Genomic DNA, 26,989 nt, shown 5'->3' with positions numbered 1-26,989 from the left:
AACTGATTCACATTTACCCGTTCTAGACCTCTCATGATTTTAAAGACCTCTATCATATCCCCCCTCAGCTGTCTCTTCTCCAAGCTGAACAGCCCTAACCTCTTTAGTCTTTCCTCATAGGGGAGCTGTTCCATTCCCTTTATCATTTTGGTCACCCTTCTCTGTACCTTCTCCATCACAACTATATCTTTTTTGAGATGCGGCGACCAGAATTGTACACAGTATTCAAGGTGCGGTCTCACCATGAAGCGATTCAGAGACATTATGACATTTTCCATTTTATTCACCCTTCCCTTTCTAATAATTCCCATCTTTCTGTGGGCTATACCAATTTTTTTTTTTTTTTTTACAGCAGTCTGGATTGATTGCAGAGCTGCTATTTCTGAATATGATTGGTGTCCCTAAAATGCTAACCAATAAGAAGAAGGACATGAACAGTCAGCACCTACAGCCATGCCAATCCGATGCTTTACACACTTGCTGCACCTCTCATGGTCCCTTGGTGAACCACTTTGCCCTTATTTTGATGCCTTAGGGTGCTGATGCCACTCTTTTTGCTGCCTTGCTCTGCTCCTATTGTAAAGGTTTTTAACATCTATACTCCTTCTGTTTTGCCCCTCTTCTGGTGCCTTGCTATGATTTAGCCTCCACTCATACTGCTTTGACTTTTAATCAATGCCTTGAGTGTGAGAAATAGTTGCACATGGCACAGGTATCGACGATCCACACTGGACCAACACTACCATCGGTTTGAATCCTCCCAACATACTCCACAAACCTTACCCGCTTATCTTTAATGGTTTCATGCTCTTGTGGACATTTTCTTTACAATTTTTTTCAAGTTACCTCCCTTTATTTTTGTTTTTTTTTCTGAAAAGAATTGCAGACCCTTACCAGCTGAGAACATCCTCCCTACTTTGACTGTTGAGTTCACAAAGATGATCTGATTTTAAAGAGATATCTGATATCGCCTGTGATTCCTGGAATGCTAATTTTTCAAAACAGTCTTCGATTTCCGAATCCCTTTTAAGGCAACATTCTCCATCAGGTCTGATAGTTGGCAAGGTACAGAAATAGTCTAGGAGACTATCTGACTGCAAATAGAAAAAAGTCAGGTTAGCCATATTTTTACTCATCTGAGAGTGTAAGGATTTCAAGAATAAAGTTAAGCTCTGTCACATTAACAATTTATGGGCCTGATTTTCAAAAGCACTTATATGCTTGAAACTGGGTTTTACACATCTAAATGCACTTTACCCGTGTAAGTGAGCTTTTGAAAATTGCTACAATATATGACCTTGACGTGTTAATAGGTTTTATCCATGTTAAGCGAACTTAACCCGGGTAACATGGCTTTTGAAAATTGCTATGATAATAGGTTACATTTGCATACGTAACTTCTTTGAAAATTCACCTTTGAGGAGAAAACCTTGGTTTGATGCTTGATAGCTACATAGCAGGTGGCATAAGTTTCAAAATGGTGTCACTAATATGGGAAAAGCAAAACTGAGATAACATAAACAGCTATGACAGCCCAATATAGAAGGAGAAATATTACAAACAAATGGACTTGGTCAGCTAAGTGGAGGTATGGTAAGCTGAATGCTACGTTTGGTGGTCTATGGGCTAATCCCGCAAACTGCCGCCCTCATGTTCAGTCTCAGGCCAGCCACGCTGTCCTCCGTTACTACATTGCCATCTTGGATCGGCTTCCGGTTTGTTTTTTGGCTCCAACTCCGTAGCAGTGGGTCAGCAACCCCGGACACACCAGGAAACCGCTGTGCCTTCACACAGCAGGATGGTGCTGTCTTCAGCATGCCACCCCTCTCCTCAAGCAAACACACGTGTGCATCACACTGAAACATTTAAAAGAACTGTGGTGGGAAAACCCCTGCAGCCCTGGAGATGTCGCCACAGGTGCTAGCCTATGAAAAAGCAGATTCCCAACTGCAACATGCCTCAACAACAGGACCCAATACTCTCAGTAGAGCATGTTGCTCCAGCATCTCGTCTTCAGCCCAGCCCTGTCTTCAGTCTCTTGTCTCCAGCTCCTGCGTAGTCTCCAGTTCAGCCCTTTCTTCAGTGTCCCTTACCTTCTGTGCTTCTCCTCTCTGGACCTCCCTGCCTATCCATCCCTTATTCCCTTTGGATGGATAACTGGATCGACCACAGCCTGCCCTCAGATTATGTTGACCACCTTCTGCTACCGACCTCTGCCTGCTTCTCAACATGCTTGACCGCTACCTGTCACCAACCACTGCCTGCTTCTAAATGTGCCTGATTGCTGCTTGACATGCCTATGACCCTGCTATCCAAACAGAGACTCCACCTAAGACCTGCCAGCCCCTGCACCCAAAGGCTTAACCCGAAGGTGAAGCTCCAGCTGGGTCTCTGTTTTGTCCGGGTCCACTTGCTGACAGACCCGTCTCAGCCTAAGGGTCCACAAACACAACAGTGAAATGGTGAAGGATCATTCCTAAGTACTTTTCCTTTTCTGTCATTTTAGTAAGCAAGTAATAGATGGCAATAGGAAGCAAATTGGTAAGGAAACATTGTGCATCAGAAGTGGGCATGGAGGAACCCATATTCAGAGATCACAAAAATGGTAAGTAAAACAAAAGGCAAGAAATTATACAATAAAAACACAAGTTTATCTGCAATGTACTGTTTGCAGATGTAGCTGAATGCAGAATATGTAGACATTCCTTGTACTTCAGGAAATAGCAACACACTATGTAAGTGTGGCCCAGGTCCCAATTGTGGTCCATATGTCACTATTTCATCACTTACATAAGAAATTGCCATGCTGGGTCAGACCAAGGGTCCATCAAGCCCAGCATCCTGCCTCCAACAGAGACCAAACCAGGCCACAAGAACCTGGCAATTACCCAAACACTAAGAAGATCCCATGCCACTGATGCAATTAATAGCAGTGGCTATTCCCTAAGTAAATTTCATTAATAGCCGTTAATGGACTTCTCCTCCAAGAACTTATCCAAACCTTTTTTGAACCCAGCTACACTAACTGCACTAACCACATCCTCTGGCAACAAATTCCAGAGCTTTATTGTGCATTGAGTGAAAAAGAACGTTCTCCGATTAGTCTTAAATGTGCTACTTGCTAACTTCATGGAATGCCCCCTAGTCCTTCTATTATTCGAAAGTGTAAATAACCGAGTCACATTTACTCATTCAAGACCTCTCAGGATCTTAAAGACCTCTATCATATCCCCCTTCAGCCGTCTCTTCTCCAAGCTGAACAGCCCTAACCTCTACCCATAGAACCTCTACCCATAGAAGGTATAGGGAAGTTTTCATTTCAGTAGTATATGGTATAAAATGACAGTTGTACATTTAGGTCTGGATGATGTCATAAGGTGACATCCAGTGGTATGAAAGATCATTCTAGCAGTGAGTGCATTCCTTTTCTTCCGGTCCTTTTTCTGTCTTTCTCCAGTTCTCAGTTGAGAGGTTGTGTGTATTTTCTCGCTGGTTTAGAAACCGATGGAGACACATTTTTCCATGAAGAGAGTAAATCTTATGTAGGGATCCTTTCAGCTCCCTACTTGAGTATAGTCAGAATATACATAATTGTAACCTTGTGGGTTTACAGCTCCCTCATGTGGAAACTAGTAATGGCTGTATCACTTGAGCCTGATCACCATTTTATCTTGTGAATTCCCTATTTGCTTTTGTAGATGCAGCATGTCTTGGCTGTCCTCTGTGGTTCTATATTGAGTTGAAGCTTGTATGAAGACTTTTATGTGGATGGGATTTCCTTCCACCCTCCCAATCTACCCTATAGTCTTCAATTAAAGTTTGGAGTACCCAGTACTCCAAGTTACTGGGTACTGCAAGCCCTAATGGTGGAGGCAGACTTGGACATTGTCGCTGTTACAGACACATGGTTTTATTTCTTTTATTTATTTATTATTTTATTTAAAATCTTTTCTATCCCGTTGTTAAGCAGATGCCGTCACAATGGTTCACAATAAGGCACATAACTTCATGTTGCTTAAATGTTAAATTATATCAACTAACCAGGTGCCATCAAATACTGTAACATAGTTTCATATTAAATATTAATTGGTGGTTTTGATAAGTCATGTCTACTTCTATCTATATCAGCTATAAGATAAAGTAATACTTAAATCTAATCCTTTGTTGTTGAAATAAAATAAAAATAAAATGCACACAATTCGAGTAAGATAGTGTATGTGTGTGCGGGAGTTCTGCTGACTGCATCCTACATTTCCCTGGATTCTACTCTCCATTCTCTTTGTGGTATGCTTGTTTAAATAGCCATGTTTTTAAACTTTTTCTGAATGTTTTGATGTCTCTTTGCATTCTGATTTCTAAGGGCATGGTGTTCCATATTATAGGTCCTACAAGGAATAGGGCCCTATCCCTTACTTGAGTTAGTCTAGCTGTTTTTACTGAGGGAATAGTTAGCAGTGCTTTGTTTGCTGATCTCAGGTTTCTGTTAGGGACGTGTATGCGAAGGGCCGTGTTCAGCCATTCTGCCTTTTCGTCATGTATTAATTTATGTATGGTGCATAGGGTCTTGTATTGTATTCTTTGTTCAATGGGTAGCCAGTGTAGTTCAATTAGGGTATCAGTGATATGGTCTCTTTTACTTTTAGCAGTTAGAATTCTTGCAGCTGTGTTTTGTAATACCTGTATCGGTCTTATCATGGTGTAGGGTAAGCCCAGTAGAAGGGCATTACAGTAGTCAGTGCTCGCAAATATTAATGCTTGTAATACTGACCGGAAGTCATTTGTCGTTAATAGTAGTTTAAGTCTTCTAAGAGTCATACGTTTGGCGTATCCTTCCCTTACTTTTAGAGATATATGTTGTTTCATACTTAGTTCCGTATTATCACTCCAAGGTTTCGTACTTTCTCAGCTAGTTGTATTTTTTGGTTGTTATTGAGTGTGATTGGGTTTTGAATGATCGTGATGTTTTTTCATTCTAGATGTAGGAATTCTGTTTTCTCTATATTAATAACTAATTCCATTTGGTTTAGGAGCTGTTTTATTATATCTAGATACATGTTGGCTAAGTTTAGTGTTTTCTCAAGTGAGTCATCAATTGGAAGTATTAATTGAATATCAGCGTATATGTAGTGTGAGATGCCCAAACCAGCTAGCAGGTGTCATAACGGCAGCATGTATATGTTGAATAGTGTGGCGGATAGGGCTGATCCCTGAAGAACTCCTGTTTAAAGGTTTATTTTTTTTTGACATTACATTTTTGATTTGCACTTGGAAGTATCTATTATTTAGCTTTGATTTGAACCATTTGATTGTTGTGTTGCATAATCCTATTTCTTTGAATCTATTTAATAGGATATTATGATTTACTGTATCGAATGCCGCTGATAGGTCTAGCATCACTAAAATGTAATGTTTACCGCTGTCGAAACCTCTCATGATGTATGTTAGCACAAGTAGTAGTGTTTCAGTGCTGTAGTTTTTGCGAAAGCCATGTTGTGATGGGTACAGGATATTGTTGCTCTCTAAGTGTTCTGCTAATTGATTTTGTATGGTTTTTTCTATTAATTTTGCTGATTCTCATGATTGGCATATGGCCATCCTGGGCAATAAGAAAGAACAAAGAGGACAGAAAAGAGGGAGGAGTAGATCTTTATGTCAAAAACAATATTCAAGCAACTGAAATGAAGGACTTGGGGTAGAAAAGAGGCATGAACTATCCTAAAAAAAAAAAAAGAAGATGGTGCTTCCATTTTTACTGGTGTAATCTGCAGGCCACTGCCTCAAAAAGAAGAAATGGACAGAGAACTCACTGAAGACATTAAAAAGTTGGGAAAAAAGGGTGAAGGGTTGCTTGTTGGAGATTTTAATCTGCTGGATGAAGATTTGAATATTCTTTCTGCGGAATCTACAAGAAGTAGAGAGATAGTGGATGCCCATCAAAGGGCTCTGCACAGACAAATAGTAATGGAACTCATGAGGGAGGGTGCAAACTCAATCTAGTGCTCACTGATAGTGATAATGTCTAATGTTCAGGTAGGTGCTCACCTGAGCACCAGTAATCATCAGACGGTCTGGTCTGATTTTCCAAATAGGATACAGAGAATTCACACGAAGACCTGATTTTGAATTTCAAAAATACTGACTTTGTCAAAATGGGGACGTACCTGGAGGAAGAATTGGAAGACGGAGAAAATGGGTGAGATGGAACAACATTGGACCAAATTAAAAGGAGCTATTACAAAGGCAACAAATCTTTATGTTAGGAAAGTAAACAAAACTAAGAGGAAAAATAAACTGATCTGGTTCTCAAAGGAGGTGGCTGAAAAAATAAAGACAAAAAGAACAGCGTTCAAGAAGTATAAAGGATTCTAAAAAGAGGGAAGAATATCTGGTTAAACTGAGGGAAACGAAAGAAATCAGTAAAGCAAAAAGTCAAGCAAAAGAAAGGATTACCAAAGAGTTAAAATGAGATGACAAAACATTTTTTAGATATATCAGAGAAAAAAGGAAGGGCCAAAGTGGTGTAGTGAAATTGAAAGGGGACAAGGAACAATGTGTACAGATAGATGAAAAAATATTAAAGAAATACTTCAGTTCAATATTCACTAAAGACGACCTTGGAGAAGGACCATTGCTGGAGTTACAAGACCATAGATCAGGGTGGGGTAGACAAAACTCCATTTACAGAAGAGAATGTATGGGAAAAGCTAGAAAAACTGAAAACTGAAACATGGAGAATTCCATGGGGCCAAATGAGGTACATCCCAGGATTCTAAGGGAGCTCAGAGATATGCTGGCGGGTCCGCTGAAAGCCTTGTTCAATGGATCCCTGGAAACGGATGTGGTGCCATGAAATTGAAGAAGAGTGGTTGTGATCCCACTTTACAAGAGTGGTAGCAGAGAGGAGGATGGAAACTACAAGCCAGATAGCCTCACTGTGGTATTGCAGAAAATTAATAGAGACTCTGCTGAAGGAAAGGATAATGAACTATCTTCAATCTGGTAGGTTGCTGGACCCAAGGCAGCATGGATTCACTAGGAGAAGGTCCTGTCAGACAAATCTAATTGACTTTTTCGATTGGTTGACTAGAGAATTGGATCAAGAAAGAGTACTCAATGTGATTTTCTTAAATTTCAGCAAAGCTTTTGATATGGTCCTGCACAGGAGGCTCATAAATAAAATGAGAAGCTTGGGAGTGGGCACCAAAGTGGTGGAGTAGATTACAAACTTGTTGAGTGACAGGAGACAGTGTGTAATAGTAAATAAAACCTACTCTAAAGAGAGAACAGTGTTAAGTGGAGTGCCACAGGGATCGGTTTTGGGGCTGGTTCTGTTCAATATCTTTGTGAGTGGCATTGTGAAAGGGATAGAAGATAAAGTTTGTCTTACTGCGGATGATACTAAGATCTGTCACAAAGTGGATATGCCTGAAGGAGTAAAGAGAATGAAAAGTGATTTAAGAAAGCTTGAAGAATAGTCAAAGGTTTGGCAGTTAAGATTCAATGCCAAGAGTACAGAGTGCATCTGGGGTGCAGTAATTCAAAAGAGCTGTACATGATTGGGGATGAAAGACTAATGTGCACAGATTGGGAGAGTGACCTTGGGGTAACAGTGTTTGGTGATCTGAAGGCAGCAAAGCAATGTGTCAAGGCTATAGCTAAAGCTAGAAGAATGCTGGATGCATAGAGAGAAGAATAACCAGTAAGATAAAAGAAGGTAATAATGCTTGTGTACAGGTCTTTCGTGACGCCTCACCTAGAGCACAGTTTTGAAGCCATATCTCAAAAGGATAGAGACCAAGATGGAGGCAGTCCAGAGAAGGGTGACCAAAATGGTGTGGGTGTCTGTATCGGGAGACTTATGAAGAAGGGCTGAAGGATCTGAATATGCACACCCTGGAAGAGAGAAGGTACAGGGGAGATACCCGAAAGGTTTTAATGATGCACAAACTTTGAACCTTTTCTGTTGGAAAGGAAACAGTAGAACTATGAGGTCATAAAATGAAACTCATAAGAACATAAGAAATTGCCATGCTGGGTCAGACCAATGGTTCATCAAGCCCAGGATCCTGTTTCCAACAGAGGCCAAACCAGGCCACAAGAACCTGGCAATCACCCGAACACCAAGAAGATCCCGTGCCACTGATGCAACAAATAGCAGTGGCTACTCCCTAAGTAAACTTGATTAATTGCAGTTAATGGACTTCTCCAAGAACTTATCCAAACCTTTTTTAAACCCAGCTACATTAACTGCACTAACCACATCCGCTGGCAACAAATTCCAGTGCTTAATTGTGCATTGAGTGAAAAAGAATTTTCTCCGATTAGTCTTAAATGTGCTACTTGCTAACTTCATGGAATACCCCCTAATCCTTCTATTATCCGAAAGTGTAAATAACCGATTCACATCTACTCGTTCATGACCTCTCATGATCTTAAAGACCTCTATCATATCCCCCCTCAGCCGTCTGTTCTCCAAGCTGAACAGCCCTAACGTCTTCAGCCTTTCCTCATAGGGAAGCTGTTCCATCCCCATTATCATTTTGGTTGCCCTTCTCTGTACCTTCTCCATCGCATCCATATCTTTTTTGAGATACGGTGCGGTCTCACCATGGAGCAATACAGAGGCATTAAGACATTTTCTGTTTTATTAACCATTCCCTTCCTAATAATTCCTAACATTCTGTTTGCTTTTTTGACTGCTGCAGCACACTGAGCCGACGATTTTAAAGTATTACCCATTATGATGCCTAAATCTTTTTCCTGGGTGGTAGTTCCTAATATGGAACCTAACATCATGTAACTACAGCAAGGGTTATTTTTCCCTAAATGCAACATCTTGCACTTGTCCACATTAAATTTCATCTGCCATTTGGATGCCCAATCTTCCAGTCTTGCAAGGTCCTCCTGTAATGTATCGCAATCCACTTGTGATTTAACAACTCTGAATAATTTTGTATCGTCTGCAAATTTGATAACCTCACTCATCGTATTCCTTTCCAGATCATTTATTTATTTATTTATGTATTTATTTAACATTTTTCTATACCGAACTTCATGACGAGATTCATATCAGAACGGTTTACATGGAATTTAGGGACTAAATAAACATAACCATATAACAGGAAGGCCGAAGCGCAGTTACATATAACAAGGAGATAGAACTTGGGGGCTAGAGTAGCCTGGAAATAAAAGGACAGCAAAAAACTAGAGGCTGAGAACATATGTCTATACTGTGGCTGGACCAGGCATCTAGCCAGTTGGGCTGAGTCTGATAGAGAGTAATGTTGAAATGTTAGAACTTAAGGGAAGGCTTGGAGGAAATTTTTATATTTATATTTTTATATTTATATATTTATTGAAAAGCACCTGTCCAATTACAGATCCGTGAGGCACTCCACTGTTTACCCATTTCCACTGAGAAAATTGACCTTTTAATCCTACTCTGTTTCCTGTCTTTTAGCCAGTTTGCTATCCATGAAAGGACATCGCCTCCTATCCCATGACTTTTTAGTTTTCTTAGAAGCCTCTCATGAGGGACTTTGTCAAACGCCTTCTGAAAATCCAAATACACTACATATACCGGTTCACTATTATCCACATGTTTATTAACCCCTTCAAAAAAATGAAGCAGATTTGTTAGGTAAGTCTTCCCTTGGGTGAATCCATGTTGACTGTGTTCCATTAAACCATGTCTTTCTATATGCTCTATGATTTTGATCTTTAGAATAGTTTCCACTTTTTTTCCTGGCAGTGAAGTTAGGCTGACTGGTCTATAGTTACCCGGATCGCCCCTGGATCCCTTTTTAAATATTGGGGTTACATTGGCCACCCTCCAGTCTTCAGGTATAATGGATGATTTTAATGATAGCTTACAAATTTTAACTAATAGATCAGAAATTTCATTTTTTTTTTTAGTTCCTTCAGTACCCTAGGATGAATACCATCCAGTCCAGGTGATTTGCTACTCTTTACTCTTTGTCAATCTGGCCTACTATATCTTCAGTTCCTCTGACTCATCACCCTTGAAAACTATCTCCGGAACTGATACCTCCCAATATCCTCATTAGTAAACACAGAAGCAAAGAATTAATTTAATCTTTCTGCAATGGCCTTATCTTCCCTAAGAACCCCTTTAACTCCTCGGTCATTTAATGGTCCAACCGACTCCCTCACAGGTTTCTTGCTTCGGATATATTTTAAAACATTTTTATTATGAGTTCTTGCCTCTATGGCCAACTTCATTTCAAATTCTCTCTTCGCCTGTCTTATCCATGTTATACACTTAATGTGACAATGTTTATGTTTTATCCTATTTTCTTCAGATGGATCCTTCTTCCAATTTTTGAAGGATGTTTTTTTTGGCTAAAATAGCCTTTTTCATCTCACTTTTTAACCATGACTGTAATCGTTTTACCTTCCTTCCACCTTTCTTAATGCTTGGAATACATCTGGACTGCGCCTATAGGATTGTATTTTTAAACAATGTCCATGCCTGTTGAACACTTTTAACCTTTGCAGCTGTACCTTTCAGTTTTTTTCTATTTTCCTCATTTTTTCAAAGTTTCCCTTTTGAAAGTTTAGTGTTAGAGCTGTAGATTTACTTATTGTCCCCCTTCCAGTTATTAGTTTAAATTTGATCATATTATGATCACTATTGCCAAGTGGCCCCACCACCATTACCTCTCTCACCAAATCCTGCGTTCCACTAAGAATTAAATCTAAAATAGCTCCCTCTCTTGTTGGTTCCTGAACCAATTGCTCCATGAAGCAGTCATTTATTACATCCAGGAACTTTGTCTCTAGCAAGTCCTGATGTTACATTTACCCAGTCAATATTGTGGTAATTGAAATCTCCCATTATTACTGCACTACCAATTTGGTTAGCTTCCCTAATTTCTCTTAGCAAATCACTGTCCGTCTCACCATCTTGACCAGGTGGATGGTAGTATACTCCTATCACTATAGTCTTACCCAACACATATGGGATTTCTACCCATATAGATTCTACTGAGCATTTAGTCTCTTGTATGAACTTTATCCTGTTGAACTCTTCACCCTCCCAGACATAAAGTACCACACCCCCACCAAGTTGATTCTCCCTATCATTGCGATATAATTTGTACCCTGATATAGCACTGTCCCATTGGTTATCCTCCTTCCACCAAGTCTCTATGATGCCAAGTATGTCAATCTCATCATTTACTGATATACACTCTAACTCTCCCATCTTACTTCTTAGACGTCTGGCATTGGCATACAGACATTTCGAAGTGTGTTTTTTGTTTGTATTAACAACCTGCTTTTCATTTGCTAGGGATAATTTGGAAATCATTAGCTTTGGTGATTTTTTACATATAGGCAGATGAACTACGTTTGCATTTATAGGAACCTCTCTGTTGGGATGCCCTAACTCTCCTGTTTCATTAGTATCCTTCAAGGATACATTTCTCCGAACCATGCACTGCGGAGTGACTGTTGGCTTTCCCCCTTGTTCTAGTTTAAAAGCTGTTCTATCTCCTTTTTGAAAGTTAGTGCCAGCAGCTTGGTTCCACTCTGGTTAAGGTGGGCCCATCCTTTCAGAAAAGTCTCCACCTTCCCCAAAAGTTTCCCCAGTTTCTTACAAAACTGAATCCCTCTTCCCTGCACCATTGTCTCATCCACACATTGAAACTCTGGAGCTCTGCCAGCCTCTGGGGACCTGCACGTGGATCAGGAAGCATTTCAGAGAATGCTAGCCTGGAGGTTCTGGATTTCAGCTTTCTACCTAAAATCCTAAATTTGGCTTCCAGAACCTCTCTCCCACATTTTCCTATGTCGTTGGTTCCCACATGTACCTCGACAGCCGGCTCCTCCCTAGCACTGTCTATAATCCTATGTAGGTGACGCGTAAGGTCTGCCACCTTCTCACCAGGCAGGCAAGTACCAGCCACCCTGCTATCTACATTTCTAATAATTGAATCACCAACTATGATGGCTGGCCTAATCCTTCCCTCCTGGGCAGTAGCCCTGGGAGACTTGTGCTCAGTGCGAGAGGACAATAGATCACCTGGAGAACAGGATCACTTCTTGCTACACCAGGGTGATGTTCTCCTACTGGGAGACCTTTCTGATCCAAGGCAGCACAGGGGCTCCCAGACTGGATTTGGAACTTGGCTACTTTGTCCCTGAAGGTCTCATCAATGTACCTCTCTGTCTGCCTCAGCTCTTCCAAGTCTGCTACTCTAGCCTCCAGAGATCGTACTCGTTCCCTGAGAGCCAGGAGCTCTTTGTACCAAGTGCACACAAACAATCTTTCACCGGCGGGTAAAAAATCATACATGGAACACTCAGTGCAAAAGACTGGAAATCCTCCCTCTTGCTGCTGGACTGCTGCCTTCATCTTAGCTTTATTGAGTTCCTAGTTAAGTTTAAGATACTAAGGGAGTTGGAATTAGTGTACTTTAAATTTACAGGAGTATTTACTAATTAATCTGCTATTTAAGTTTAGGATATTAAGGGATTTGGAATTACAGGTGAATTTATTAATTAATCAACTAGTGTCCTACAAGGGGATGATTAAACTTTCAATAAGGTTCGTACAACAGTATGATTTAGATAAGACCCTGATTGATTTTTAATGAGAAAGTGTCTCTTGCCTAAAAATCAAGGGTTGAGTGGGTGGGAAAGGCAGACACTAGAATTAACTCTTTCTGGCTTGCTTATAACTGCAGACACACACAAACTCTAAAGAATATATCCCTCTATTTCACCTTTCACCAAACTTTTATAAGTCCAAAGATTTCCCAAAGCTATACTTACCAATCCTCTTTAACCACCATTAAATTGATCTTCACTCAGTTAATTGAAGGGTTTGAGATTCACACGTGATTAGGCATGCCCTTCCGGTCCTCTTCTACTGCAAAGGGTGCGGGGCATCTGGAAGCTGGGGCTGTGTAATTCAATCCCTGGATCGCTTATGGTGACCTCTGGACTCCTCTCCTGGGGATGCTGGGAGCAGTATGCAGATGAGCCTTCCAGTCCTCTTCTACTGCAAAGGGTTCGGGGCCTCTGGAAGCTGGGGGCTGTGGAATTCAGTCCATGGATCACTTGCGGTGACCTCTGGACTCCTCTCCCGGGGGATGCTGGGTGGACGACTCAGAACCAACATCAGGAAATATTTCTTTACCAAGAGGGTGGTGGATACCTGGAATGCCCTTCCAGGAGAGGTGGTGAGGACAAAAACAGTAAACAAATTCAAAAAAGGTATGGGATAAACATTGTGGATCCCTAAAGGCTAGAGGTTGGAAATGAGAGAAAAGGGTGCATGGGGATAACTGGCACAGAGAGGCAGTTACTGCCCTTAACCAATTAGCTTTGATGCTTTTGATGCAATTGCAGCAACGCTCTCCACTTTGATGGTGGGAGAGGAAAGGGGAATTGCATTCAGACGACTGACTTTTATGGTCTGAGGTATTGATACGCAGATATTAGAGAAAAAGCATAGGACTGCTTCTACGGCCAAGTCCAAAAGTAAAGCACATTTGAGCAGCATTGTTGAATTATCACGAAGACTGTTCACCCTGTATAAATGTTGCTAGCAGTGGTTTTGTTATGGGTTGATAGTTGCTTGGTTTTTATTGTAAATACTACTACCCTTACCAGAGAGTTGGGGTAACCGGCACAGAGCGGCAAATACTACACTTTACAGAAACATGGGGGTAACCTGCACAGAGCAGTAGTTTCTAACATAAGAAACTTGCTGGGCAGGCTAGAAGGACCATTTGGTCTTTTTCTGCCATCATTACTATGTTACCATAATATTTCTATAGTTTCCATGAAAATTCTGAAAAAGTGCTTGAGATAATGTGCCTGACAAAAAAATCTGGTTAAAATGAAAATGAGATTTTCTGATCAGGTACTCAGATATTCTGATGGCAAATAGTTAGCATGTGTTAACAGAACTGCCAACGCATACAAGCTAGCTTAGTCCAGTTACAGTGCTGTTAATGTGCATAAACTAGCATGTGATAATTATAACATGAAATCTATTCTAAGGTAATGAAATGTAAAACTGCGAAATAGCTCATCACCCATTAGTACAGTGAAAAAGTACACATGCAAATTGCTGTGCAGATGTGCTTCCTCTAGGAGGTGTGGTTAAGATGTTGTAACACTGTGAACACTTGTACATTTGTATTTTAGCCTCGGCAGTAAAGCACACCTCATTTGCATCTCATTAACATTGGCCATTAATATGAGTGATAAACACCATGTTTGCCAGCATTAAAGGCTGATGTTAGTGCACTTTAGAACATCAGCCCTTTAGCACTGCAGGGTACAACAGAGGGAAAAATGAGGTAAGAGGAAAGAAGTCGGCAGTCTAGGATCATGATGTCAAAAAAAGATCAAGATGTCAAAATGTGGGTGAAGCAAAGAGGAAAGCAGAGCATAGAGAGAACTGGTGCATTTGCGCAGTAGAGAACCTTCATATCAAAGATGCCCCATAATACAGAACAATTTCATAGCTGAATCTTGATTTTAAAATAGGAAAAACTGTAGTCAAATTTCAATCAACAGAATTTCTTCAACATATATATATATATATAAAAATATACCTGAGTCTGAAAGCACTCTGAAGTAATAAATTCAGGAACGCAGCACCCTGAAACAAAATTAGCATACTGTTGTCCAAAGACTTTTGCATGTTCCCATGAATCTCTGGGCTTCTTTTTGGCATAAAATATTAAAGCCCTGAAAAATAAAATATTTAAAAATGTTAGTAAACCACTATGAGTTCAGTGTACTGAGCAGTTTCTCTCCATTTGCATACAAAGGAAAATGCTTAGTATATCCGACCCGCAGGCCGATGCAGTACCGTGTGTTGGCCACAGCGCACGGCTCAACGCATGATTGGACGCACATTTTGTATGTGCGTCCATAACCCCGGATACAAAACAGGGGTTAGCGCGTCCAAAACACATGTAGGTAATAGTGCTCATCACATGTAAATGCATTTGATGAGGTTATTATCTATTCCACCAATGAAAAAAAAAATGCGCCCAATGTACACATTTTTACATGACAAAATTAATGCCTGCCTCGAGCAGGCGTTCATTTTGGAGGAGTCCAAAAAGTGTACAAAAAAGCAGAAAATACTGCTTTGCTGTACTTCCTCTGACTTAATATCATGGTGATATTAAGTCAGAGGAACTAAAAAATTCGAAATGTCCCCAAAAAAATTTTGAAAAAAAATGGTGCTGGCAGTCAGGAAAGGAAAAGGGATGCTCAATTACGAGCATCCATTTTCCCAATCTGTGGATGTGCATTTTGCATCAGACACCCCAGAGAGGTGGATCAATGCGCGTTAAGGTAGCGGGCGCTCAATCACGAGCGCCCATTTAACGCATCAATATTGCATTGGCCTGCTGGTATTTTGTAAAAGGTTTTGAGTGATACAAATGTAGATAAACATAGAAATTTAACATGTAGATCAGAGTATTATTAATTTAGTACAGAGGATTTAACTTTTTTTTTTTACTTATTAGTCTCCTGATCTGCCCTAGTCCAACACTATTTTGTAATAATATGAACTCAGCTCATGTGTTTCTTGTCAGAGAATAAAGAACAAGCTTAATGACATTATTTTCAAAAGAAATAGAGGTGGTATCTGTTGCGCTTCCCGGCCGTGTCCACTCCGCGGCCAGTCCTGCTCACCTCTCCAGTCTGTCTACCAGCTCTGGTCTCACTCCCTCTGCCACCACAGCAAGTTCGCGGTGTCCCCGGCTCCCCCGCTTATGGTTTCCGACACTGGCCTCACAGCAGCTCCCGCCTTCCTGCTTCTCGACCCCGGCCCTAGGCTCGCACGCAGCTGACGTCCTCCATTTTAAAGACCCGAGCGTGGGAAACCCAGGCCCGGTGTTCACCAATAATGTCATGACTCTCTAGTATAAATTAGGGATGTGCAGAGGGTCGCCATACGTTGCATTCGTGATTCGGATTCGTCGGGGAGCAGATACGTTGCATTCGGTCGTATGGCGCCCCAATGCGTTAATACGGCGATTTCTATTCGTGTCCCAGCTAAAATTAAAATTAACTATAACCCCCCACCCTCTTGACCCCCCCAAGACTTACCAAAACTCCCTGGTGGTCCAGCGGGGAGTCCGGGAACCATCCCCTGCACTCTCACACCCTCGGTACCGGTTTCATCATGGCGCCGATAGCCTTTGTCACAGGGGCTACCGGTGCCATTGGTCAGCTCCTGTCACATGGCCATCGGCGCCATCTTGTGCTCCTACCAAGTGACAGGGGCTGACAGGGGCTGACCAATGGCACCGGTAGCCCCTGTGACATAGTATGGGCAAAGGCTATCGGCACCATTTTGCGTACTGGCATCGGCCGGCCAGAGTGCAGGAGGTCGCTCCGGGACCCCCGTTGGACCCCCAGGGACTTTTGGCCAGCTTGGGGGGGCCTCCTGACCCCCACAAGCCAAAAGTCCAGCGGGGGTCCGGGAGCGACCTCCTGCATGCCGGCCGGCCGATGCCAGTACTCAAAATGGCGCCGATCGCCTTTGCCCTCACTATGTCACAGGTAGGAGCACAAGATGGTGCCGGCCATCCAGTGCTCCTACCATATGACATGATCCAGCCAATGGCACGGATACCCTGTCACAAGGTAAGGGCAAAGGACGGCCCGGTAGCCGGAGGACGGCCCGGAGCGGGAGATCGCTCCCGGGACCCCACTGGACCACCAGGTACCTGTAAAAAGGTTTTTGGGGGGTCAGGAGGGTGGGGGAAGCTAAGGGTTACTTTTAAAGGGTCAGGGTGGGTTTAGGGGTTATTTTTGTGTGCCGTTTTTCCCACCCTCCCCCAAAACGATAAGGGAAGCCCCACGATCAATATCGTGGGGTTTTCCTATTGTTTTGGGAGAGCCCCCGATTTCTGACAATTTTGAAAATATCGACGATATTTTCACTCGTCCGAAGCCCGATTCACATCCCTAGTGTGTACCCCCTTGCGCGCGCTGACCCTGGATTTTATAACATGCGCGCGGCTGCGTGAGATTGTTATAAAATCGGGTGTACATTTGTTCGCACCGGGTAGCATGCACAAATGTACCCCGCGTGTGCAGATTATAAAATCTGCCCCTTTATGCGTGTAAGTGAGCTTTTGAAAATTGACAAACTATATGCCATTGAATTGTCAATAGGTCTTACATGTGCAAGTGCACTTTACATGCGTAAATGGCTTTTGAAAATTGCTACAATAATATGTTACGTTGACTCAAGTAACTTCTTCGAAAATTACCTCTTTAGTACAGCCTCACCATGGAGCAATGCATTCACCATTTTATGCTCCATTCTTTTCCTAATTCCAAACATATAGACACATAGAAGCATGCTGTTTGCTTTTTTTTATCACCACCGCACACTGAACAAAGGATTTCAAAGTATTTTCCACTATGACGCCCTGGTCCTTTTCTTGGATATAACTCCTAATATGGAACCTAGTATCTCTCTTCTCTTACACACAGGCTCTCGCTCTCTCACAAACACACACACACAGGTTCTCACTCTCACATGCTTTCCCTCACAAGCACCCTCCCACACACACACACACACAGGCCCCCCCCCCCAAAATCTCATGCACACATACACACAAGCGAAATGAGTCTCACACTCACCCCTCAATGCCCTTGTCCCAGCAGTTTCACAATCATCCTTCATTACCTCCCCATCCCCAACAGTCTTACAGGCATTCTCACTGCAACATTGTTCCTGCTCCTTCCCTTGCTCTCTTCCCTCTCTCTCACTCACCCCCTTTTCTTCTCTCACTACCCTTCCCTTGCCTTCCATTCACTCCTCCTCCTCCTCCTACCTTCTTATACCCTTTTCCTCTCACTCACAAACCCCTCCCTTCCCTTTTACTTATTCAGTTCAGCTCCCTTTTCCTCCCCTCCATTCTCAGAAATAGGAAGAGAAGGGAAGGAAGGGGAGATGGGCACCAAGGCAGATGGACACGGAAGGGATGGGGAGAGGAGGCCGAGGGAGTGAGACCTTCCCACTCCTCCTACCTTCCCTTTCACAGCCTGCCTCCCGCACCTCCTGAGGCCCTGTCAATTTACCATGGTCTCAAGCCCGCGGGAGATGATACCCTTGCGGACATTCTTCACCAGGCCACCTTGTTCCTCTTCAGCCCGCGGGGGGGTGGAACCCTCGCAGGCAGGTCTTCACTGCGCCGTGGCCACGCTTATATGCTCGCGGGGGGGGGGGGGATTACGATCGTCATCAGCGTGTCGCTATTTGGGCTTTGCTCTGCCGCAGCCTTGCAGGCCTCCCAGCCCCACATGGCTGTCTGATGTGGCCGCAGCCGGTTTCTTTTCAGGCCGTAGCAGCCCTTCTTCTTCTCATTCGCCAGAAATTTATTTTAAAAAATCACGTGATGGGAGCGACTGGCCCACCGGGGGAAGCCCAATCCCCCGATAGGGCAATCCGCCCCTGATCAAGCGCTTAAAAATGTAATTTAACTTACAAGCCTATTTGCTGACTTTGTTATGTGAGTTGTTACAAAATTACCCTTAAAGTATGCTTATGTGAATTTTTTTAGATACACGGGACCTCCAAGCCAAGTTTTTAACTATAGGAATTAAATATTTGTGTTCAACAAAACTGATCAATGACTTTTGGCCAAAAATGTTCTTAGGTCTTTAACGTGGGTAAATTAATCACATGATTAGCATAAAACATAGCAAATAAATAAAACACGTTTCTGGATATTGATTTAAGTACATTACCAAAGACTGTTCATTGTTATCCCATGCTTGTTTTTTTCACATATCTTATTTCCATTTTCAATCACTTTTTTCATTTCACCTACAAATTCTTCTTTCTGCAATTGCAAAATGCAAAACAATTCTTTATGAGGGTAATATTATAACAGCCTGCTTAAATTGCACAGTAAATATGCATGTAAGTTATACAAATTTTCAAAGCAAACACGCTTTAAAAATGATTGCACCAAATGTGCCTGTAAACAATTACACTTACTATTATACGAAAAGGAATCACATTACAGATACACTAGCAGAACTACATTGGCTACCAACTGAAAAAGAGTTCAATTCAAAGCACTGTGCACCATACACAAACTGATCCATGACGAAAAAGCAGAATGGCTGAACACAGCACTACGAGTACATGTACCACATAGAAATTTAAGATCAGCAAACAAAGCACTAACTATCCTGTCAGTAAAAACGGCAAGACTGACCCAGGTCAGGGAGCGAGCTCTATCAATGGGGAGGAGGAGATTTTAACAGAGCTCTGTTAAAGGAGGAGCAGCGATGGATACATCTACTTGACACGGTATATCCTAAAGGTTTAAATTCTGCTTTGGAGTTACAAGTTTTCTTATAAGACTGTCTTGTTGACATTGGTAACCATGATGTCGACACGTTTTTGTGGTCTGTGCAGGCTATTTAATCATTCTAGGCTGCTGCAATCAGTCTCTGTCCCACTTTCGAGAACACAACATCGAGAGACCAGGCGTCTGAATAGAAGAGGTTGGCGCTGCGATAATTCAAGTTAAGTGATTTATCTTTTTGTCCCACACTGCAAGTTTCAAAAATTTTTTTGGTTTTCTCTTTAATTTAAAGGTTTTTTTGAGCCCTGAAGAAGCTGCAGATAGTGCAGCGAAACACCGGCCGCTGTCGGGATTCTGTTTACATGGGATCTGTTTACATATAGCCACGGGACATTGCGAAATTAATTCTTCATAAAGCAATTTATTTAACAAATTTCTACAGGCTTCTCAGACCACAAGAGTTACATCAGGCTGTTTTGGCCTGGTAAGATCCGCAAATGAAGAAAAGACTGGACGGTTCAATTTGTTGAACACGTTGGCAGGCTTGCAGATGCGGATCTTACTTTTTCAATAATATTTTGTATTTACATATTGTTTTTTTCTGCGTGCCAGACGTTTTTTGAAGTGTCATTGTTGGTGCCTTTTGCGTTTGTAAACTTATATATGGACAGGTAGTACACATGTAAATTTACCTTGCATATCAAGTGTGTAATTTCATAAAAAGGCCATTGCTATTAGTAAAACAATTTTACCCATGGAAATACCTTTGAAAATTACTCTGTGTGTGACATCCTATTGTTACTATTAAAAATATTATAAAGGAAGTTTAACTGCAGAAAAGTGACATTCTTTGTAGCTTCCAAAAAGGCCTGGAGTTTCAAGATAATCATTAGTGAATATGCATGAATATATTTGCATATATCCAATCTAAAGCCATATTAATTTGTAGATTATAATTACTAAAAAAAATTAGACCTGTTTTGGAGGAACATAAATTCTCGTTGTCAGAGGTACTTAGTTTGCTTAATTTATAAAAATAAATAAAAAAAAATTATGAAATGCTTTTCTGACCACTATGGCTTCACAGTCAATCTTTTATTCATGGGAATGTAACAGGTTTTACAATGTCAATCTCCCATTAGAGAAAGCAAAGTTGATCACCTCCCATAGACAGCAGAATAAATCATCCATGCAAGGGTTTAACATCATCCAATGGCAGTGAAACAGAAAAACTCTAAGTGGGTATTCCTATGCAGCTACCACCACCACACAAGTCTCCACATTTAGGACAGTGACCTTCAACTGGAGAAGAGTAGGATTATTGGGCTGATTTGCCCTGCTGTCTACGAAGAGCATCTGTTACAGGTAAGCAATTTTGCTTTCTGTGCAGATAAGCAGAATAAGAATCAGCCAAACAAGTGGGGACTCCCAAGCTCAGGGTTATATGAAATGTAGATTGAGACGATAACTTTTAAACAGGTGCACAGGTGCACGTGTGCCTGGTTGCTGACTTGCATCCAGAGATACGTCCTTTTTATAAAGTGCATATATGCACCCATTTTATAAAACAGCCTGGACGTGAGTACATATGTGCACAAGTTTAAATGGACCCGCGCATTTGCACACAAATGGCGCCTCTACCTCATAAGTGGGGGAATTTTACAAGGGATGCCCGCTAATGCTATCTGCCATTTTCTCAGTTAGTTCCTAGTTTGCCCGTTTTATGGATAGAACTTGCAACCCCCCCTAATTTAATAACCTCCCTTCCACCCTATTAGCTCAGACCCTTAAAACCCCACTGTCCAGGCTAGATGTTTTTGTTTTAAAAGTTACACGCCTTTCATAGCAGAAGTAAATTTACCCGGCAGGAGACGCCGGTGCACATAAGGATGCGTAAGTATTTACATGCACATTTCTTGGCCAGACGTCCTCACACCTTCACCGCTGTTCCAAGATAATGGATTGATTTAAATAAAAATGAGAAATAACTTTTTAGTAGAAATTTAGATGAGTTTTCAAATTACTCTGGTATGAAAAATTTGACTACAGGGAGAACGAGTGGGCTCGCGCCCCCTTGCACGGAGCCCACCACTTAACCTAGCGCCGCACTTGGTGTCCCGGTTGTGTCCTTTGGGGGGGCTCCGGTTTTGGGCCGAGCCTCGACGCGGCTTCCTTCTTCCTCCATGCTCCTACTCGGAGTGCCGGCAGTGCAGACGGGTGGGGAGGGGAGGGGGAGGAGCAGTCGCAGGCTGATGATGTCATGGCCCATTTAAAGGGCTGCGACTGAGACGCACATCCTCTTCTTTCCCAGCCAGCGTTTCCCACCCTGCTTACCTTGCTAAACAGGAAATTTCAGGTCAAGTAGTGTAGCAATTTTATGTTAGTGTTGGTGTTTGAGGTAGTTGTGGGTGGATCCTTGGGCCGGTGGCAGATGACCACGCCCCCGGGGGAAGATCCCAAGAGGGACCACCGGTCAGGCTCAGAGTATGGAGACAGACACACAATAGTTCTTTTATTAAACAGTATATTGAACCACCAGAGATGGCAGTAGTGAGCTGGAAGTGCCCGGCAGGGCAGTAGTCCCTCAGGTACTGGAACAGCGATCCTGGATAACTGAGCTGTAGAGAAACTGAATATAGTGAATAGGCAGAGTATACAGAGTTCAGGAACAGAGCATTGATGGTAACACTCACACAATAGTCTCTAGAAGTAGTCCAGGTGTTGGAATGAGTTAGGCCCTCGAGGACCGAGTACCTGGTTCCAGGGAAAGCTCTGAGAGAGAGATGGTAACTCACTGGTGTAGTAGGCAGCGATGACTTCCAGGCAGAGTAAGTATTCAGCAACCAGTTTGGGAACATGGGCCCTCGAGGAGCGAGTGCCGGTTCCTGACTGTGACCTGAAAAACAAAGAGAGAGTGAGGCCCTCGAGGAGCGGGTACCCCTGGTAAGTCCGAGGAGGCAGAGTAGCTAGGAGAGTGCGAAACTGGTCCTTGCTAACTCGATTAGTTAGCGATTTCTAAGACCTTATATATCCGGTACTGATGACGTCATCTCAGGGGGACGCCCCTGAGGTTCGCACCATTGCTGGTACATCAGTCGGGGCCGTGCCGCGCGCACGCCCTTAGGCCCTTGTGAAACATGGCAGATTGCAGCGTCGAGCCGCTCCAGAGACGCCGGAGGAAGACGGCAGAATGACGCTGCGGCAGCCAACCTTCTACTTGAGCAAGAGGGAGTCGCCAAGGAGGTGAAGAGGGCGGAGTGGTGCTATCGGGCAGCGATGGTCACAACAGTTAGTGAGTCATATTGCTATTGGAATATATGGTTAATCTGTAGTTGACTCCTGGTAGATGGGATAGATAGCACCCAATGTTAGCCAGCATGACGTTTACTGTTGTAATATCCAAATGAGGCACGTGTTAGATAGTCACCTGATGGTAAAATGTACAGTTGTAGGGTTATGTCGCAGCTGAGACAGGGAGGCGGGTTACCCGGATGTGGTGCAGGCGAGCATTATGGTCCAGGTCAGCAGTAGATTTGTGACTTGAGGAGTGCAGGGAGGGGGTGTTCTGTACGCTGGAGGTTAGGGGTCCCCTTGCTTGTCACGAGGTGGGGGGCCCGGTGCGAAGTTGCCTTGCTGGGTTATTGCGGCAGGCAGTGGATATGGTGGTGTAGCCTGGTCTTTGAGTAACTGCCATACCAGACCAGGTACCAGTTTTTAGAGGGATATATATATATATGTATTTTTAATAAAGCTGTGGCCCCTTTTCATCCAAATCTGTCTTTGTTGTTATTCCATCATATCAAATAATGTATGCATGTAAGTCTGTGGGTCAAGCAGAGATGATTGGGAGGGGGGGGGGGTAGTAGATTGGGGATTGGGAGGCACGCGAACAAGAAGACACTACAGTTGCAGCTGCTAGAGTTAACATAATACCAAGTTTTGTAGCTTGCCTCCAGGAAGTCATAATTGCTATTACAAATAAAAAACTTTCCAAGAAAGAAACTTCAGGTTTGGTTTTACCAAAGGTTCAAATGGTGGTTTCATGAATTGAGCTGGAACCACATTTAGATTCTGGGCTATAGAAGGATTTTTAATCAGAGGTTTAAGATTTCTCCTTCTTGAAAAGAAGTAATGCCTGAGGCTGAGGCTTCCTAGACATAGGTTGTTCTGTTGTTGTCATTAACCCATTATGTCCCAGTGTCCCATTTAGAGATCAGCTTCTTAAAAAATTTGAGACATAATGGGTTAATTACTTAAGTAGTGTTGTATAATGATCTGTAATATGGTCTACTGTTTCTTTAATTTTTTCTCCAAAGAGATTATCTCTTGTACATAGGAGATCCAATGGCTATTGCTGACATTCTGGAAGAAATGCCAAAGGATGATTTGATGAAAATCTTACAGCATTCTTCAGATTCATGGAAAGTTGGCATGAAAGTTGCTTAAACACTGATCAAAGTTATTGGGTCATATCCCTTAGATTTTGTAGGGAAGTATACATATATTCAGTGCCCCTAGGCTCCTGTGATTCTGCAGCCCTGGGAGAAATCGCTTAATTAGCCTGTTGCCACATAATTTTCAACTTGCCGTAGAATCAGGAAACCTAAAGCTCCCCCAATTCCTAATTCAATCATCTGATGACAGTCACAGGGTACCTGCCTTCAGTCTCAACTCTCTCTTTCTGCTTCCTTATCTAGCCTTCCCCTGACAAACAGACTGTAGAGGAGGGAGTGAGGTCAAGGCTAAAATAGACGGAGCAGAGGAGAGAAGAGGCACTCTGCTGTCTTGCCCTGAAAGCAATATATAGGTATATGTAGCTGGGAGGAGGCTGTCTGCTCCCCTTCCCCTTCTCTCTCTGAGGAATACCAGCCATGCTACAGAAGCTTATCATTTATTACCTTATATGTGATCTGAAAAGTCTAAGAAAGGACACTTGTTTGTCTCAGAATCAGATTGCTTTCTTTTCAGACATTTCACGTTTAGCAGTTAGAATAAAAGAGGCAACACATGCCTCTATAGTCCTTAACACAGCATAGACATACTGAGTAAAGCTCTGCATCATTAGTAAATTTAACATATCAGAGAACTTGTCTTGCTTAGGGTATATTAATAAATGTAATTAGTTAACTACCTCCATAAATTTAAAAGATAACCTTCCATTTCACCCTGAAGCAAGCAATCTTGGAGGCAGACTCTGCTGATGAGAGTAGACACTCTTGGCCCCAGTCACTTGCTGGGCTAAGGCTGGTCTGAGCCCTGGAGAAGAAAAGACAGGTTCAAGACAAACAGCCAAGTAATAGCAAGGCTTCCTTCCGTGCAGTCTTACAGGACATTGGAGCTCATCTGCTTCATCGAAGGGAGGGCATAAGGTGCTGGCTAAGGCATCATCTCAGGTGTTAGTGCTTCTTCTTTTGCCAGCCCTCTGAGCCCTCTCCTCAGCTGCATTTAACAGGCAAAGCTTGAATATGTAAGAAGCTCATGCATAGTCAAGAGGCAGGATAGACAAGGTCATTATTCCATTTCAAACTGCTGCCCTCCCCCCCCCCCCTTTCCCATTGGGAAGGGGTCACTGTTCATGCTGATTCTGGACCAGGGGTCTGAACTCGGTCCTAAAACCTCTTAACCCCTGAGCTGTCTTGCGATGTCAGCACTTTTCTGTGAGCCGACCTGTCTGATAAACTACCCTTTGGATAACCTGTTTTTCATCTCCTGGCAGATTTGAGTTGTTTTTGCATCTGTGATCTGTGCCTATCCTGAGCAGTTTTAGCTCATTGTTTGTGGAAAGAAGCTATTGCTCTTAGTTGAACAGGCATATCAGATAACCTGGGCACATATTGTTATTCTGGTCAAAAAGTCCTCTTCTTGTTTTTCTGTTGAAACATACATGTCAGCATCCATCTAATGAAGCTGGCATCCCTCTTGTGAGGTTAGTATTCATATTTGATTGCATACAGTGGTAAAACTTCTGGTCTCTTCTACAGTCCATGGAGAAAAATCTTCTCTTTTATTATTTTCTGAATGTTCATTCACATCAGGAACTCTCCTCATCACAACTTTAAGCTCTAAATTAAACCAAAAATATAGAATATTTTGCCAGATTAGGACCAGCATGTCTGCCCAGAGTACTTTCTGTTGCATGCCTTAGACCTCAGTTGGTCTCAGGTTTTCCATCACATCTGAGTGACAAGGGGCCTTCTGTGCTTATCCCCTTCTTTCTTAAATTCTGCTATTGTTACTTACTCCACCATTCATTTTGTCTCTCCCCTCAGGAGTTTCCACTGGGAGGCAAAGACCTTATTGTCATCTGCAGAACGACAAGCCTTTCCTGCTAACTAGGGTTACCATACAGCTCCATGTCAGTACAGAGAGACTGAGCCAGTTCTGCTTTCATGCTTCATGCATGTATGGGCTTCTAGTTCCAGTTTTTTAAGAAACAGGAACTACAAGTCCATGCATGTAATAGGTGAAAGACCAGCACTGTATCGGCCTCTGCCGAGAGACATGGAGATAGTCTGGAAACCCTAGCCTAATCCTCTATGTAAGATGACCCAGTAAGCTTTACGTCATAAGGGGCAGGCAGGGCAAATCTTGATTTTACCCCATTGCATTGATAAGTCTGAGAGACATTTGAACTACAAGCCCAGAAATGCCATAGAGTACACCAAAGTGCTCGGCCCACCCCTTTTAACATGGAGTTATATGGGCAAAGATCTGTTGAGTGAGTCAGTTACTCATATATACTGAAACTTTATCGAGTTAGCTTTACCCAAATATCCAAGTAGAAGTGCCACTGAATATACCCAGATAAAGGGGGTTATTTACCAGACGGATCGCACGCGAAAAGGGATGTTTCGCACACGAAAAGTACCTTATTGCGTGCGATACCAAGATGGGGGCAGAGTCGGCCCCGGAAGAGGAGGAGTCGGGGCATCACCGGGGCCGACTCCGCAAAGACGCCGCAGACGACGAAAAGGTAAGGGCTTTTTCGTGTCCTATTTCGCGCCCAATAGCTACACGTTCTATGGTGGCGCTATTGGGTGCGAAACCGGCAACGATCGCACCACGGCGGTGCGATCGTTGCCGGCTAGCGCAGGACCGCCCCCATTTCAGCCCCCCCCCCCCACCCCTCATTACCTAAAGTATCGCAGGCCTGCGATACTTTAGAAAATGAGGCCCAAAATTAGCTGGATCAAGTTGTCAGGGTAACTTTAGAAACTTGATTTGTCTGAGCGCATTTACCCAGGTAACTCACTCCTGGTGGTCTGGAAATATCAGTGCTGCCCAGACAAAATGAAACTGCACCCTGCATTGCCTCTTTTTAACCCAGGTAAACTGTGTGGGCAACCATTTGCCCAGATAAAACTAAGCTGGAGAGAGTTAAAACTTTTTCCAGCTAATTCTAAAAGTAAGCCAAAAAAAAAAACAAACCATCTGAATATGGACTCCTACTCCCTTATGCAGAAGACAGTGTGATCTTAGAAAGTTCTTAGAAAACTCGACAACTAGAGAAGGAAGAACACCCAAAAAAACTTAACTACTACAAGGAAAGCCAAAGATATTGTGCCAATTTGCTAATTAAAACCCTTTGTAGTAGAACAGATATGCTCTTCTCTTTGATATGGAAACAAATTAGTGTTTGTACAAGATACTGC

At 42.6% G+C, this 26,989-nt stretch overlaps 1 protein-coding gene across 1 annotated transcript in view; it reads right to left on the bottom strand.

The window, feature by feature from the left end:
• Positions 1-26,989, bottom strand: part of LOC115090109 (afamin-like) — an 85,801-nt gene that overhangs the window by 4,446 nt on the left and 54,366 nt on the right. Inside the window, exons 7-9 of the mRNA XM_029598820.1 lie at positions 18,769-18,863; positions 14,595-14,730; positions 895-1,094 (exon numbers count right to left, since the gene is read on the bottom strand). Of these exons, the coding sequence (XP_029454680.1) occupies positions 895-1,094; positions 14,595-14,730; positions 18,769-18,863 (431 nt within the window). The remainder of the gene's footprint in view (positions 1-894; positions 1,095-14,594; positions 14,731-18,768; positions 18,864-26,989) is intronic.

This window comes from Rhinatrema bivittatum, chromosome 1, assembly GCF_901001135.1.
Source record: "Rhinatrema bivittatum chromosome 1, aRhiBiv1.1, whole genome shotgun sequence".
Classification (NCBI taxonomy): Eukaryota; Metazoa; Chordata; class Amphibia; order Gymnophiona; family Rhinatrematidae; genus Rhinatrema; species Rhinatrema bivittatum.
Note: the sequence above shows the minus strand (reverse complement) of the source record. Positions and strands in the feature narration are given on the sequence as shown.